Genomic DNA, 18,483 nt, shown 5'->3' with positions numbered 1-18,483 from the left:
TTTTTTTTGTGTGTGAGGAAGTTTAGCCCTGTTGCCAATTCTCTTTTTTGCTGAGGTGGACTGGCCCCAAGCTAACATCTGTGCCCACCTTCCTCTACTTCACATAAAATGCCGCCACAGCACGGCTTGAGAAGTGGTGCGTCTGTGCCCACCCGGGATCCGAACCCCGGGCCGCTGCAGCGGCAGAGCGCGTGCAATTAACCGCTATGCCACCTGGCAGGCCCTAAAACTTCTTTTTTAACTTTAGCACTATTTAGTATATCCAATTTCTCAAAAGAGATGCTCATTCAATTACATGTTGACCCTTTTTTAAATCAGTCCCTCAGAATGTTCATAAGCAGCCAAGTTTTCATGAAATGGCATTGTCAATAAGCAGATATTCAAAAACAGAAAAGTCAGGTAAATTGTTCCCAAAAAACTACTAATCAACAAAATTTAGTCATTTGAAAAGGAAGAAAGAAACTGTATAAGAGAACTGGTCCCACCCTCAACACCAGAAGATAGTGAAGCAATGTCCACAACAGGCTTAGAAAAAGAACACATAGCCTAAACATGATATACTAACCCAACACGTGCTTCTAGTACAGAGGCAAATAATGAATAGCCTCAAGCAGAGAATTATAGCACCTGTGAGTGCTTCTTAGCAGTTCAGCCAACCAAGAAGAAAATTCAAACAAGGAATTCAAAACTATAAGCACCACAGTAAACAGACTGGTGATGAATACTAAATCCTCTACTTAACGTAAACAGCAAAAATCAGGCTATGAGGAATGGAAAGGAAAGAAAATGTATAAGAAGGATAATATTGACTGTTCTAAAGGAGAAATATGTTTTAAATTGGAAAAAAAGATATAAAGATATAAAATTTATTTTTCCTCCACTTTAGAAGATATTTTAGGAAATAATATCCCTTACAGTAAGGAAATATTTAACAGAAGTTCATTAATTCCTTCATTTTCCTGTTTTCTTCCCTTTAAATTCATGTAAAATAGGGCCGGCCCCATGGCTTAGCGGTTAAGTGCGCGCGCTCCGCTACTGGCAGCCCAGGTTCGGATCCCGGGCATGCACTGACGCACCGCTTCTCCCGCCATGCTGAGGCCACATCCGACATACAGCAACTAAAAGGATGTGCAACTAAATTCATGTAAAATTGATTTTAAAAAACCCACAATTATATGATGATATCATCTTCCGCAACTGTTTCTATCCAGATATCTACCCCTTTTATCTGGTTATATGCACAGATGTCTGGGGTAACATCACTTAACATTAAGCAATGGTTTTTTCTGACACTGGGACTTGGGGTTGATTTGGAGTTTGTTTTTTATTTCCTATTTTTTTACCTCCAGGTTTTTTTTTCTGCCCAGCTTTATTGAGATATAATTGACATATAACATTGTGTAAGTTTAAAGTGCACAACATAATGACTTGATATATGTATATATTGTGAAATGATTACCACAATAAGATTAGGTAACACACGCAACACCTTACATAGTTACAATTTTTTTTTTTTTGGTGGTGAGAACTTGTAAGATCTACTCTCCTAGCAACTTTCAAATATACAATACAAATTGTTAACTACAGTCACCATGCTGTATACTACATCTCCCAAACTTATTCATCTTATAACTGGAAGTTTGTACCCTATGACCACATTTCCAACCATTTTCCAAGGGTGATTTTGTCTTGTCCTTGCCTTTCTCTTGTCTTTTTCTTTATTGTTTCAATTGTTCATCATTTTAAGAAAAACCACATCATTATTCAAAAAAACAAAAATAAAACTTCTCCCTATTGGGGGACAAAAACCAAGTTTAAAAGTTCTGGTATGTTATCATTAATTCAGGACATCACTTCCCAATATTTCGTCTAGCGGCAATGTGAAGAAACTATTTTTGTTGCAATTAAAATATTGTATTAATCTCTTTTTAGACTATTCATACATCAAGAAGTCATGTCTTACCTTCTGAGCATACAAAACACCAACTAACATTAACATGCTCATGATTGCGGCAGCCTCGCCTGGGGGTAAAGTGATTAGGGCAGATGATACTATTAGATGCAAGGATCTTGGACCCGGCAGCTAGACAAAAGTCATTGGCGTGGTATGCCACAGGGCAGCGGACACAGCGCATCAGACGACCTGAAAGCAGGAGAAGCAGGAAAACCAGGGAGGAAGAAAACAAAAACAAAGAGATTAAATATAAAAACAATGTGGGTTATTCAAGTCTATTTGCTAGCACTGAGAAAATGTCACAAATAGAAGGAAGTACTACTAAGCAAAGGGAACCGAAACACCCAATTCACTATGAAAAGCTCAAATGGGAACTATGTGATAAATCGCCACAAGGAGTCAGATCCCACAACTGCAAGTAAGCCTGCCTCACCAAGGAAAGCCCTACTCAAACCAAGGCCCTGACTCCTAGGAAACCTGGAATCAGCAGCAAACTAAATAGGTGGGGTGGGTACACACAATCAGAATAAAAGGCCAGCTGAGATGAAACACTAATGCTTGCTTTTTGTTGCCTGGTGCTCTGTGATTCTTACAGCCCCTCAGGTAAATAAACCTCTCCACCTCTTCCAGGTGAAATATACCCTCTAACTTCACTAACTAAAAACCATTACCAAACCACCTAAATGCAATCTACAATAGCAACTGAAAAGGGGAAGGTAGCTGATGGTTAAACTGCAATTTTGATCAAGCAAGTTAAATTACTTGATGAGATCTACAGCAGGAAATCATCAAGATATTGCCAGTCTGATTAAAAGAAAAGTCAACACTGCTAAATTTTTCCTGCTCAATCCCCTATGGGAGAAGTGGGGCCCTTTGGGCACACAAGCATTTAACAGCAGAGACAGTATTTGGCTTTTAGGAAAGTCAGTAAGAGACCCCCTACTATTGAACAGAAAGAAATGATTTTTTTTCCTAGTGGAAACAACTTTAAAAACGTTAAGTTCACCCATATCCAAAGACAGTTTTGGAAACCGCAGCTCTCAACCTAACTATGAAGCCGGAAAAAAAGCTTTCAGGATAGGAGTTTCCATTTTAAAAAATAAAACAGGGGCCAGGCCTGTGGCGCAAGCGGTTAAGTGCGTGTGCTCCGCTGCAGCAGCCTGGGGTTCACCGGTTCGGATCCCCAGCGCGCACCCCAGCACTGCTTGGCAAGCCATGCTGTGGTGGCGTCCCATATAAAGTGGAGGAAGATGGGCACGGATGTTAGCCCAGAGCCAGTCTTCCTCAGCAAAAAAAAAGAGGATTGGCAGATGTTAGCACAGGGCTGATCTCCTCACAAAAATATAAATAAATAAAAATAAAACAAATTGACACAAAACAAAAACTTGAATTCTGCATTACATCCATGTCTGTATGAAATCTCAGCTGACAACCATAGATATAAAGGGTCCATAGGAAAAAAATACACTTTGATCCAATGGAGTAGGGGGAAGAAGACATGCAGGAGAACACTCAAACTAAATCGCACATAAAATCCAAAATTTAAAACTACTACATAATGCCAGAGCTCCATAGAATACAATGTGGTGAGTGCTGAACTAGTCCGTTACTCTCTTCTCTCTCACATAAAATGCTGGTACTCTGACAAAAGCTAGAGAGGCCACGAAGAGACATACCAGACCGCATCTGTAAATATCCACTGTCAACAAAACTGAGGTTTCACAATTAGATTGGTCCACATGAGAAAGCGCTACCTTTAGATGCAGAAACACTGGCTGGATTAGCAGCATGGCAGGTTATACAGATGTGGAGGGAGCACCGGAAGCCCTTGTTCTGCATGACAGTGGGTGGGTACTTCTGGACACACTCTTCATGGTAAAACTTTCCACACAAGGGCAGAAGGCACCTTTTAACATCTTCCCCACTTTGCTTACATACAAAACAGGTATGGATTCCTGGGAAATAGAGAGAAGGTAACAAATTAATACCAGTTCAAGAATTCACCCAATGCTAAACCACTAGATGAAAAGTTAGTGAGTACACAATTCTGCAACAAATTCCAACATGGTGGGGGCGGGGGGCGGTTTACCACACCACCAAGCAATTCTCCACATCAGCTGTGTGTCCTACAATTCAACTCGATTTAGATCCCATAGGATAAGGGCTCAGTCCTACAAGACTGGCCCCACCCCCCACTTCAGACGCCAGGCTCAAGTCTAGGTTGTCACCTGTACTTCTCACCCACTAACTATAAATCAGAGGTTCACATGACCCCCTCCTTGAGTTCAATTAATTTGCTAGAGCAGCTCACAGAACTCAGAGAAACATTTACTTACTAGATCACCAGTTTATTATAAAAGGATCTAACTCAGAAACAGCCAGATGAAAGAGCTGCATAGGGCAAGCAATGGGGAAAGGGCATGAAGCTTCCATGCTCTCTCCAAAGGTGCCACTCTCCCGGAAAACCCCATGTGTTCACCAACTCAGAAGCTCTCCAGGCTCCACTCTTTTGGGTTTTGATGGAGGTCTCATTAAACAGGCATGACTGATTAAATCACTGGCCACTGGGGATAGATTCACCCTGCAGCCCTGTTGCCTCTCCCAGAGGTCATGGTGGTGGGACTGGAAGTTCCAACCCTCTAATCACATGGTCGGTTCTCCGGGAAACCAGCCCTCACCCTTAGGTGCTTCCAAGGGTCACCATTAACATAACAAAAAGACATACAAAGGACAGCTTTAGGGCTCTCAGCACTTAGGAAATTCCAAGGGTTTTAGGAGCCTTCACCAGAAATTGGATGAAGACCAAATGTATATTTCTTAATATAAATCACAATATTACAGTAAGGAACTTTATAAGAGACTGACTGGGCACAACATGAACCCAGTGAACAATCTTCATATCACTATTAAGCGGTAAACTCTAACAATACTTGCTGAAGTGATGCAATAGGAAGTACACGTCACCTAGGAAACATTCTCGCCAAAAGAAAACTGCCCTTACACTAATCCAGACTCTAGATCTAACTGCAAGTCTCTAGGAAATATAGAAGATAGAGGAACACGTTAATGGCACACCTCAAGGATCAACCAAATTTAGAATGTGGAAAATTTAGCAGGACAAGTGACCATTGTCTCAACAAATGACATTAAAAAATAGAATGAGGAAGGTAGTACTGTTGTAGATTAAGAGAAATTTAAGAGACATATCGAAAAATACGATACAGGGATCTTATTTGGATCTTGATTCAAAGATCCAAATTTTTGGATCTTTTATTCAAAGATAAAAAGACATTTTTTTTTTTGAGGAAGATCAGCCCTGAGCTAACATCTGTGCCAATCCTCCTCTTTTTGCTGAGGAAGACTGGCCCTGAGCTAACATCTATTGCCAATCCTCCTCCATTTTTTTTCCCCAAAGCCCCAGTAGATAGTTGTATGTCATAGTCGCACATCTTTCTAGTTGCTGTATGTGGGATGCGGCCTCAGCATGGCCCGACAAGCGGTGCGTCGATGAACGCCCGGGATCCCAACCTGGGCCGCCAGTAGCAGAGAGTGCGCACTTAACTGCTAAGCCACGGGGCTGGCCCCTAGACATCTTTGAAATAAGTGCAAAAATCTGAAAATGGGACTGGGTAGATGACACATAGGGGTTACTGTATGATTTTGCTACATATCGGATACTTTTTAAAAACTTGTTAATTGTTAGAAAGACCTTTTGAAATATATGAATAAAATGAGGCTGAAAGTTGAGAAATATTGAAGCTAAGTGACGAATACATGGGGATTCTTCACACTGTTCTCTCTACTTTTGTGTATGTCCAAGGATTTCTGCAATAAAAAGTTTAAGAAAAAATAAACAAACGGGACTACATCAGACTAGAGTTTATTCAAGGCAAAGGAAACCAGGAACAAAACGAAAAGACAACCCAACAACTGGGAGAAAATATCTGCAAATCATATATCCCACAAGGGGTCCATTTCCAAAATATATAAAGAACTCATACCACTCAACAAGAAAAAAACAACCTGATCAAAAAATGGGCAAAACAGTAACCATCAGCAGCTGTTTCCTGGTGGCCATTTTGACATGACAGTCCTCTCCTAGGTTGCTCCCCACCTCCCCACTTAAAAACCTTGTATAAGTTAAGTCTGTTCAGTGAACTGGTGTAGAGCAAGTAAAAATATAACAGAATCATGTTGTTCACAATGTCCTGTGAGGACAGTGGTCTAGGTGTCAGAGCCACCTCTGTCACCCCATAATTCCCTTCTGGATATAGGCCTGGCAAGGACTCATGGTGTTCCATCTTGTCAGCTATTTGCAGTCCTCCTCTGGCCTAGCAGTCCCTTGTGCCCTTCTTCAAGCACCTAAATCCATCTGGCTACTTGTGTTTGTGACAGAAGCCAAAAAAGCTGTTCCTGTGTTCTCTTATTCTAACCCTCATTTACTTTCAAAGGATGCGATACGCATTGCTGGGAGAAGGAGGTTGTAATTTTTACTTATTCAAGTTTACTTAAGTATTTTAAGTATATCTGTTGGGTTTCCTAATTGTTGGTGATCTAAAACAAAAATAGTAGAACAAAAAATATAGTAGAAATAAGGAACAAAACAAAAATAGCAGAACAAAAAATATAAAATATTTTGATTAAAAACCTAAGGGGGGGCAGGTCCGGTGGCACAGCGGTTAAGTGCGCGCACTCCGCTTCAGCGGTCCAGGGTTCACCGGTTCAGATCCCAGGCACGCACCGACACACCACTTGTCAAGCCATGCTGTGGCGGCGTCCCATATAAAGTAGAGGAAGATGGGCACAGATGTTAGCCCAGGGCCAATCTTCCTCAGGAAAAAAGAGGAGGATTGGCATCACATGTTAGTTCAGGGCTGATCTTCCACACACACACACAAAAAAACCCAAGGGGGCCAGCCTGGTGGCATAGTGGTTAAGTTTGCACGTTCCGCTTCAGTGGCCTGGGGTTTGCAGGTTTGGGTCCTGGGCATGGACCTACATACCACTTATCAAGCCTTGCTGTGGCAGGTGTCCCACATATGAAGTAGAGGGAGATGGGCATGGATGTTAGCCCAGGGCCAGTCTTCCTTAGCAAAAAGAGGAGGATTGGCAACAGATGTTAGCTCAAGGCTAATCTTCCTCACTACATACATACATATGTACATACATACACACACCTATAAATACATTAAAAAATTAAATCTAGGGACCTTTAAAAAAATGGGCAGATGTTATAAACAGATATTTTTCCAAAGAAGATATACAGATGGCCAACAGGCACATGAAATGATGTTCAACATCACTAATCATTAGGGAAATGCAAATCAAAACTACAATGAGATGTCACCTTACTCCTGTTAGAATGGCTATAACCACCAAAAGAAAAAAACAACAAATGTTGGAAAGGATGTGGAAAAAAGGGAACCCTCATACACTGCTAGTGGGAATGCAAACTGGTACAGCCACTATGGAAAACAGTATGGAGATTTCTCAAAAAATTAAAAATAGAAATATCATACAATCCAACTATCCCACTACTGGGTATTTATCCAAAGAACTTGAAATGAACAATTCAGAGACTTATGCACCCCTATTATTCACATTAGCCAAGACCTGAAAGCAACCCAAGTGCCCAACAACTGATGAATGGATAAAGAAGATGTGTCAATATATATAATGGAATACTACTCAGCCATAAAAAAAGACAAAATCGTCCCATTCACAACATGGATGGACCTTGATGGTATTACGTTAAGCAAAATAAGCCAGTCAGAGAAAGACAAACACCATATGATTTCACTTATATGTGGAAGATAAACAAACACATGGCCAAGAGAACAGGTTAATGGTTACCAGAGGGGAAGGGAGTTGGGGGGTGGGCATAAGGGGTAAAGGGACACATATATATGGTAACTGACAAAAATAATGGACAACTGAAATTTCACAGTGTTACAAACTAGTACGACCTCAATAAAATTTAAAAAAAAAGTTTCAGAGAAAAACAAAACAATCTACCTCTCTCTGAAAAGCAATACAATGTAAGGGAAAGAGCCCACACTTGAAAGACCGACCTGAACATGAATCCGGCCTCTAGCACTTGCTGAAAATAGGAGCTCATTAAAATAACTCATTTTGGGCCAGCCCCAGTGGCCTAGTGGTTAAGTTCGGCACCCTCCGCTTTCGTGGCCCAGGTTCCATTCCCAGACACGGAACTACACCACTCGTCAGTGGCCATAGTGTGGCGGCGGTTCACATACAAAAAGAGGAAGATTGGCAATAAAATAAACAAATAAATAACCCATTTCACCTATGAACAGTGAGATCACCTAGCTAATAATGATTTTAGGAAAATATTTAAAATACGTATTTGCAAAGGAGCAAACTACTGCCTGATGCTGAATAACTGGTATCCAATATTAAATTGGAGTAACCTAAATCAGGGTGTGGTCATCACACTGTAGGAAAACAGGGTGAGCCACAAGCAGTAAGAAATGACCCCCTTATTCCTACTCTATTCATCTTTACTAAAACTAGGACAAAATTTCCTAGCCTCAAAAATAATAACCTCTCCTTACCTCACACATCATATACAAAAATTAATTCAAAATAGATCATAGACCTAAATATGAACCTAAAATTATAAAATCTTCAGAAGAAAACAAAGAATCTTTGCAAAAGATTAAGATTAAACTGGACTTCATCCAAATTAAAAACCTATGCTCTTCAGAAGACATCATTAAGAAAACGAAAAAAACAAGCCACAGATTGAGAGAATAATCTGAAAAGTATACCTCCGATAAAGGACTTGTATCCAGAATACATATAGAGAACTTTTAAAACTCGACAGTAAGAAAATAAACAACCCAATCAAAGAAAAAAAAAAAGATTTGAACAAACACTTTATCAAAGAAGATGGCAAATAAGCACATAATAAGATGTGCAATACCATTCGTTATTAGGAACATGCACATTAAAACCACAATGGGGGCTGGCCCCATGGCCTAGTAGTTAAGCTCGGCGTGCTCCACTTTGGCGGTCCAGATTTGCAGGTTCAGATCCCGGGTGTGGACCTACGCCACTCACTAGCCACACTGTGGCAGCGACCCACACACAAAATAGAGGAAGACTGGAACAGATGTTAGCTCAGGGCGAATCTTCCTCAGGGGGAAAAAAAATCCTCACTGAGAAACTACTACACATCTGTCAGAATGGCTAAAGTTAAAAAGACTGACAATACCACCTGTTGATGAAGATGTGGAAGAACTGAAACTCTCATACATTGCCAACGGGAATTTAAAACGGCACAAACACTTCGGAAAATAATTTGGATGTTTCTTAAGAAGTTAAACATCACCTGCCATATGATGCAGCCATTCTACTATTAGGTATTTTCACAAGAGAAAAGAAAATGTGTCCATACAAAGACTTGAATATGTTCACAGCAGCTTTATTATAATAGCCCAACCTGAGACCAACCCAAATGTACATCAACAGATGAATGGACAAATAAACTGTGATATATCCATACAATGGAATATTACTCTCTCATACCCACAACAATGTTGTTGAATCTCAAAATAGCTATCCCGAGTGATGGTTTCAGAGGTATATGTACACACACATACATATATGTCAAAACTTATCAAACTACACTTTCTGCAGTTTATTGTACATCAATTATCTTCAGTAAAGCTATTTTAAGAAAGAGAATGAGGGGCCGGCCGGGTGGTGTAGCAGTTAAGTGCGGGTGCTCCACTTCGGCAGCCCGGGATTCACAGGTTCAGATCCTGGGTGCGCACCAACGCACTGCTCATCAAGTCATGCTGTGGCAGCATCCCACATACAAAAAAATAGAGGAGAATGGGCAAGGATGCTAGCTCAGGGCCAATCTTCCTCACCAAAAAAAAAAAAAAAGAGAGAGAGAGAGAGAGAGAGAATGAACTACTGACACACATTAACATAAATGAGTCTCAAAAACATTATGCTGAGCCAGACACAAAAATCTACATACATTTTGATTCCACTTATATGAAACTCTAAAATAGATAAATCTAATGTGTAGTAACAGAAAGCAGATCATTGTTTGTCTGAAACTACAGGGGGTGGGGAGTGGTTTAAGAATCAACTGAGAGTAAGCACAAGGGAACCTTCTGGAGAGATGGAAATGTTCTAAATCTTCATTGTCATTGTGGCTCTATGGGTGTATAAATTTTATCAAAATATATATTAAAATGGGTACATTTTAGTAGGTCAATTATACTTCCATGAAGTTGATTTTTTACAAAATAGCTTTGCCTTAGATTAACCTGTTCAGAGACTATCACATCATAATAAAGATAAGACTAGCAAAACTACATCATTGGCACAAAAGGCAAGAAGATCTTTCTAAGATCAAGATAAAAAAGATATGCACACACACACCTAAAAATTTTTTCTAAATTTCATTTACAGAGCTGGATGTCTCTATTTCCCATAATGATCAAAATCCCAACTGTGCAGAAGGCAAAATAAACCCACAGCTATCTTGTCCTCCAGCTTTCCCTCCCACACTGCTAAAAGTGGCAGCAGAAAGATGAAATAAATCTGACATGGCTGTCTATTTACAAACACAAGTTAATTTGGTCACTTGTTTCTCACAGGGGCTACTCTAAATCTACTCTTCCCTTCAAGTTAGAAACAACTACCTTTTCCCATCATTCTTACCAAGCCAAGAAAACACTTTTTCGGCTTCCTTCTTTTGCCTCACAACTGCAGGGTAAATTCACATTTTACCTTTCTGTCTCTTCAAGATTATCCTCTCCTGTCTGTGTGACTGTACTCCACCAATTATTCCCTCTTCTGTTCCGGAAATTTATTTCCCTACACGGTTCTTAACCTTCATCCTACAAATACTCAATATGTTCTTCCTCTTGACCCTATAATATCTTCCCTTCAGCTACTGCCCTCTTTTCCATTGAAACCAAACTTCTGTAAGAAATAGTATACACTGCTACCCATTTACACTGACTTGTGTGGCATCCTCTGGCAAAAAGTCAAGCATTTTCTCACAACAGCCTCTTTTCACTCCACAACCTCCTTGGTCTCTCTGCCACATATACCCCTCTGATGACACCCCACTCCCATGGCTTTACAAACATTCTGTGATGAGCGCCTCCTCACCCTCCAGTAGCCCCTTTAAGTAGATATCCCCAGGTACTGTCATCAGCCCTCTTCTCACTCTACAGATGCTTTCTCTTTGAGCAGCATCATATCCACACCTATGGTTTTAATGATTTATGAGCATAAGATCTATACCTTCAGCCCTCATTTCTTCACTGTTTAAATGTTATAACATCCACATATAATGCTGAAAAAAGAACAATCTCCTTAGCACAGCCTGTGAGGTGCTTACAGGCTGGTCTCATTTAACCATTCCTAGTTTCTGAGTCAATCTGTATATTATAACTCTCCCAAAATATCTCTTTCTTTTTTTGGGGAAACAGTTTTATTGATATATGATATATACACAGAAAAATACACACATCCTAAGTGTATATTCCACGAATAATCACGAAGTGAACACCCTTAATGTAATCACTACTCAGATCAAGAAATATAAAACATCACCAGTAATCCAAAAGTCCTCCTTGTTACTACCAGTATCTCTTCCCTAAAATATCTTAAACTTGGAACACACTGACCTATGCTTCCTATCCCCCAAATATTCCATACTTTCATTACTGGACCTTCTATCCTTCCCTTCCCCACACCAATTTGTATTTCTCTCTTAGAGCCAAACTCAGATATCTTCCTTGTGTCACTGCACTGGCTCATCTCTGTTCACCATATCTCAGTATAACACTTTTTATACTACATTAATGCTGTATATTCCTTATTTATTTGGTATGCTTTTCTGAGGGCAAAGACCACACGGCACCTATCTCTGTGTCTGTAACAACTAGCCCAGTACTGCCACAAAACAGTGTCTCCAATAAATGTTCTTTTCCTGAAAAACTTAAAATTCAAACCTCTGGAGGAACACCCTTCTATATCTACTTTACCTGTGCGACATTCATTGCAGATAAATTTTCCTCTGGGCATCTCACTTAATCCAAGGCACTCAAGGTGGAAAGCCCCACAGCACTGAGCCTCACATAACAGCAGCTCACCAAGTTTCTCACAGTTCTGTTAAGAGAAAGAAAATAGATCTGTCTATAGAAAAAGGTTTCCAAAAATCCCAAGCAGAAGGCCCTCATGAAGGCAAAGATTAAGCAGCAGCTTTGCCAGAAATAAGAAATCCCACCATTCATTCAGCCAATATTTAATTATTACTTGCTCTATGCCAGGTACCACAAGGTCCCTGGCTCTCATGGTTCTTATATTCTAAGGAAAAAAAATATAAGTAAAAATTTAAATAAACAAGAAAAATATCAGACAATGATAAGCATTAGGTAGAGAATTCAAATAGCTACTTTGGAGTGGGTGATTAGGAATGGCCTCTCGGACAATGCTCACATGACCTGGAAGGAAGGACCAGGAAGGCAGCAAGTACAGAAAGTCCACAGATAGGAGAAACTATGGCATGTCTGAGAATCACAAGGAAAGCCAGTGTCATTGGACTAAAGTAAACAAAAGTTAGAAGTGGTAGAAGACGAGGTGAGAAAGAGGCAAAGGCCTGATGTGCAGCCTTCCATATTATGGTACAGAGTTTCAGATTTTATTCTAATAGCAAAGATGAGCCATTAGCTAGCTTTACCAATGGAAGGCTGAAATCAGGTATTCATTTAAAAACAGATCACTCTGACTGCTACAAGGAAAATGAGTTCAAGAGTAGAAAGGTGAGGAGCTGGCCCTGTGGCCTAGTGGTTAAGTTCGGTGTGCTCCGCTTCGGCAGCCCAGATTCAGCTCCCAGACACAGACCTACACCACTCGTCAGTGCCCATCCTGTGGTGGTGGCTCACATACAAAAAGAGGAAGACTGGCAACAGATGTTAACTCAGGGCATATCTTCCTCAGCAAAAGAAAAGGAGTAGAAAGGTGAGAATAGAAGCAGAGAGAATCAAGGAGGCAACTGCAGTGGTTTAAGCAAGAGACACTGGCTAGCTGGACTTGGGTCATAACAGTCCCAAAAGGGCTCCAACCAAGGTTTGAACAACCCTTGAGATATGTCTAGAACCACCTCAGAAAGATCACCTTTCTGAGATGATCTCATCTAAGACAGGGTGTCTCTTAGGAAACAATGATCTGGATCTGTCGCTTTGAAAACGTTGTAAGATTTCTGAAAATTCTGCAAATTCTCAACATTTGTTACTTTTTACCCTTCTAACATCCTGATTTGTTTCCTCACAGTGATTAGCAAAAAAATGCTAAAAATGAAAAAGTCATACTTAAGCTGTAACACAAGAAAGGGGAAAGCTGCCTAGGCAAGTCTAGTATCTTCAGGAACTCAAAGAAATAGAACAGGTCTTGGCCACTTAACATCAAAGCTTAAATAAACAAATGAGTAAAGAGCTTTGGGTGAAAAAGGCCAGAAGCAGTCAGGGATTAAGAGGGGACTCCAAGGTCTGAATCAACCCGTAGTCTGAGCTAGTCTCACATGTTTGGCTCTCCCATTATCTACTATTCATACATTAAAAACTGACAAATACCATAAATATTATATATTTTGTTTTATATATTCAGAGTACCAGTGACATGAGTTTTAATGTACAATAAACAAATTCACTTTCATCACAAACAGGAAAATTTCAATTACAGTATTATGGAATAATAAATTTTTCACATTAACCACATGTTATGGACTAACCCTTTAACTGGGATGATCATGTAATTCATCCTTCAAACTGGGACACTTGAGAGTGAAAGGAGGCACTGTTAATAAAGTATACAAAGACAACAGATTTAAACAAAGACTGATCCAAACAAGCCAGGACCAGAGGGTCACCACACCTTTAATCAATTTTTGTTGATAATCTTTGTAGGCATAACAGTCTTTGCAGATTAACACTGTGTTTGGGAGCTAGTCTGAATGTGATCAACCTTAAAAACAGTGAAAACGAACAGACAATGAAACTGAGTTGAAACTAGATTGACCATAATAACATATTCTGGGCCTGGGTTAATTTTATATTTTAACTGTCGCAATTAGGAAAAAAAAAAAGAAAAAGCCACAAATATCTTCAACTTTTTATATGCCAGCTTTTAAGAATTTACAAAGGTAAATCAAGACCATAAAAAGAGGGGCCGGCCCAGCTGTGTAGTGGTCAAGTCCGCGCGTCTCACTTCGGCAACCCAAGGTTCACCAGTTCGGATCCTGGGCATCGACCTACTCATCGCTCATCAAGACATGCTGAGGCGGTGTCCCACATAGAAGACGTACAACTCTACAACTATGATATACAACTATGTATTGGGGCTCTGGGGAGAAAAAAGAAAAAGAGGAAGACTGGCAACAGATGTTAGTGCGCCGCCAATCTTCCTCAAAAAAAAAAACAAAAAAGACCATAAAAAGAGAACAAAATCAAAGCATCCATTTACTCCCAAATCACATAAAGGCTCATAAAGGCTCTTTAACATTAAAGTCGAGTCACATCTCACGGAGAGGCAACAAAACACAGTGGTTAAGACTCTAAACCCAGATTGCCTGAGTTTGAATCCTGACTTCATTCTGTGACTATAAGCAAGCTATTTAACATCTCTGTGCTTCCGTTTCCTCACCTATAAAATGAGGATAATAATGGTAATCTACCCGAGACTGTTATGATGACTAAACGATGTAACATTTATAAAGTGATTAGAATGATATTCGACACATAGTAAACACTATGTAAATGTTTATTAAATAAACAGAAAAATTAGGTGATAGATTCTCTAAAGTCATTACTTAAAAAAAAAAAAAAAACTCAAAGCTTAAATTACCTTTGAAAAATTCCTTAGAAACCCAAAGAGTCTCACACATGAGAGATACAGGAAAATGATCTTTGACTAAGCAACCACAGATTCATCTCTCCCATCTCAGACCTGCTTCAAGTCATCTATTCATGGGCAACAAGGGCAAGTGGTTGACCAAAACTAAATGTTTCTCCTCCTTTCTCTTTTTGTGGGGAGGGAGAAGAGTTAAATCCTTAAAAGGAAGGGACTCCAATGGAATCATCCAAGAGAATTTTTATTCTAATCATGACTGAGTCGAGAGATGGAGAAGGATTCTCTTAAAAGATAAGCATGCAATCAAAATGCAAGTGGGCAACATTTTCTACCTGACAAACATTCTCCTTGAGCGCAGCTCCTCCGCCTCGTTCACCTTGCAGTTTTTTAGATGCAGTCATCCCGTGGTCATTTTCTACACCCTCTTCAACAGGCTCCTTAGGGCTTGCAGCAGTCCTGTGTGTCATCAATTCTCCCTTCCAGAGAAAAAATAATATCCCACATCTGTATTATTGATGTCTCCTCCATCTGACCCCCTCCCTCTGGGCTGCTATTTGTCTAGCCATTAAGCACTTACAGATGTTCAGCCAATCACGCGGGCGGACTGCATGCAATGTTAGTTCTAACCCTGCTGTGATTGGGCGGGTAGTGGGCGCCTCATGCCCTGCCACTAACTGCTCTGAGGCTGTTCCACTGGAACTTTTTGAGCTGTTCCATTTTAAGGTTTCACTAAGGGAGAGAAAACATTCTTAAGTTTATTTGATTACTTATTTGTCCTTCCAAGATCAGTGTTTCCTAAATAATGCCCCCTTGGGCATTCTATTCAAATTGTCCTGGATAGAAACATTCTGTATCATAATGTGTGGTGCTGACCTGACTTGTTCTAATTCTCTTTTAACCTGAGTTGGAAAGCTCACTATAGCATCAATGACTGCACTGATGCTCTGCAAGGAAATGGTTTTAAATCTACCTTTATTTCCTAAAAGCCAACGTTTAGAAACATTATACTAAAATTAAGCAGTTGATGGTCTCAAGAAATAAGCAAATGAGTTTTCCCCCTAACAGCAGCAGTCTTTAAAGGGCAATATCTAAGTTCATTGGGATCACATGGTTACTTGATATCATATTCTCTGGTTTTAGAAAAAGTTTACTTCATGATGAAACAGTTATATATTTCATCTGGCACTTAGAGCGTAGGAAATGATCTTTTAAAAAGGTCATACCCACAGCTGTCATACGTGCCTTGCCTTATTTTCACTAGAATCAGGCTCTCCTTTTTCTCCAGGATTCCTTATAGCTATTAGTTGTTTCACTAGAACTCTATTCTTAAATAAACTCAAGGGAAAGAGGGATGTGGCCTCTACTGTGAAAAGTAGCTTCGATTTGGAAAGTCAAAAGATGAGGAACTGAGTAATACCTCTGAGCTTGTAGTTTCTTTTGATGAGTCGTCATTTTTCACTTTTTTACAATGCACCTTGGCTGTAGCATGCCTCTGTCGTTTCCGCTTTCTTGGTTTATCAAATATCTTGGTAGTGCCTATGACAGGAAAACAGGTGTTAACCTGCTGGCTAATCACGCACATGTCCAAGAACTCCTACCCTCAACTAAAGGGACCTCATAGAATTATGGAATGTTAGAGTAAAAACCAACCTAAAACCCATTTAATTCTCCAACTTTGTAGATGAGGAAAACAGGAACAGACAAGAAAAGACTTACCCGTGATTATATAACTAGTTGAGGAAATAGCTACGTATACTATATAAATTCTTCCTCATAGAAATTAAATAATAAATGTATAGGTAGGTTATTGAACCAATTTTATTTTACATGACTGAAACAAAAGATTTTCTAGCTCCTCAAAGGACTTTCATATCCTATAGATGGGGATAAAATGCATTTAATAGGAAAAGATACTAAAATCTGGCCTCCAAGATTAAAGATAGTAAATTTTATCACTACATGATCTAAAGATTAAGATGAAAACTTGAAATATATATGATCTGGCTTATAGGAGGGGGGAAAAGACCTCCCCTAATACATTTAGTGGCTTAAAGAACACTCATGCAGCAGTACTAAACATCCAACAATATAAAATGAATGCATGGTCTTGTTTTGGTGGGATTTTTTTTTTTTGTAAGGAAGATTAGCCCTGAGCTAACATCCATTGCCAATCTCCTTCTTTTTGCTGTGGAAGATTGGCCCTGGGCTAACACCCACACCCATCTTCCTCTACTTTATATGTGATGTTGCCACAGAATAGCTTGACAAGCGGTACGTCAGTCCGTGCCGGGGATCTGAACCCACGAACCTTGGGCTGCTGAATGAAGTGGAGCGTGCGAACTTAACCGCTACGCCACCGGGCTGGCCCCATGAATGCATGGTCTAATCTGGCAAATTTAGAAAACGAAATTCCAGTTTCTCCCTCATTTTCTATTATACATATTTCAACCCTTTGGTATAGAAACATCAAAAGGAAGACATAAGAGATAAAGAGATTTTGCATAAAATGTTCCAGGATAATTACACTAGGTATCAACATGAAGGCTAGACTCTGGAAAACTGCCTTAGTGCTCTCTTCTTGGACTACCTGATGGAGATGGAGAGGCTCTGTTATCAAAGCTGCTGATAGCCTATGACTAAAGGAAGAGTTAATACGATGGCAGGATAAAGGTTCAAAATTCTCACAAGCTGAAACATTTAGATGCAATTTACAAAGGATAAAGTGCAGGTTGTAGGTTTTACAAAAAAACTGAAGTACAAAAGTATAGGAAAAGAACTGATACTATTTTGGAAGCAGTTTTTTTATTTTTAAAGCAAGGAAGCAAACTGATGAACCTATGGAATTATATTTAAGCACAAGATTAAAATAAGCTAAGATATTGCTAAATTTACTTGCTGGAAAACTTAATAATCACGGGTCACATTTAGAGAAGTGTGCATTTAAAACCACGTGAAATATAATCTTCCCATGATACCCTTTGCTGGCAGACCACATTTGATGCAGTGCGCTCATATCTGGGCCAGTATTTCAGGAACGACACTAATCAATAAATGACATTGGCCAAGGAATGATCAAAGTGGTAGAATTGGCATGGAGAAAATCTAGGGTGGATAACAAGACAGTAGTGTGGCAATCAATTTGGTCAGGTCTGGATTTAGTTTCCTAACTCTGCCATCTCTTTCATCTTCGTGTTTCTTCTATAACATACAGATAATGTGGATAATATCCTCACGCTCTGTAATGCTTTAGATGGATTAGAAGTAACAGTCCTAAGCAAAGGACCTGAGTAAAGGACCTGCTAGAGTAAATGCTCAAACTATGATTATTATATCTGTTACTGAAGGAAGGGTTCCCCATTCTTCCTGTGGGCAGAACCAAGAGGACCAAGTAGAAGTTCCAGGAGACAGATTCTAATTTATTTTATTATTATTATTTTTTTTTGTGAGGAAGATCAGCCCTGAGCTAACATCCATGCTAATCCTCCTCTTTTTGCTGAGGAAGACCGGCTCTGAGCTAACATCTATTGCCAATCCTCCTCCTTTTTTTTCCCTCCCCCAAAGCCCCAGTAGATAGTTGTATGTCATAGTTGCACATCCTTCTAGTTGCTGTATGTGGGACACGGCCT

At 39.7% G+C, this 18,483-nt stretch overlaps 1 protein-coding gene across 8 annotated transcripts in view; it reads right to left on the bottom strand.

The window, feature by feature from the left end:
• NSD1 (nuclear receptor binding SET domain protein 1) overlaps positions 1 to 18,483 on the bottom strand; it is a 163,458-nt gene that overhangs the window by 32,945 nt on the left and 112,030 nt on the right. For all 8 annotated transcript variants that reach the window (XM_058546782.1, XM_058546816.1, XM_058546799.1 and 5 more), the window contains 5 exons: positions 16,275 to 16,393; positions 15,190 to 15,333; positions 11,995 to 12,118; positions 3,709 to 3,909; positions 1,964 to 2,143 (listed from right to left, as the gene is read on the bottom strand). In XM_058546782.1, coding sequence (XP_058402765.1) covers positions 1,964 to 2,143; positions 3,709 to 3,909; positions 11,995 to 12,118; positions 15,190 to 15,333; positions 16,275 to 16,393 — 768 coding nt within the window. The remainder of the gene's footprint in view (positions 1 to 1,963; positions 2,144 to 3,708; positions 3,910 to 11,994; positions 12,119 to 15,189; positions 15,334 to 16,274; positions 16,394 to 18,483) is intronic.

The sequence above is a fragment of the Diceros bicornis genome, chromosome 1 (genome assembly GCF_020826845.1).
Source record: "Diceros bicornis minor isolate mBicDic1 chromosome 1, mDicBic1.mat.cur, whole genome shotgun sequence".
NCBI lineage: Eukaryota > Metazoa > Chordata > Mammalia > Perissodactyla > Rhinocerotidae > Diceros > Diceros bicornis.
This window is presented reverse-complemented; position numbering and strand designations above follow the sequence as displayed.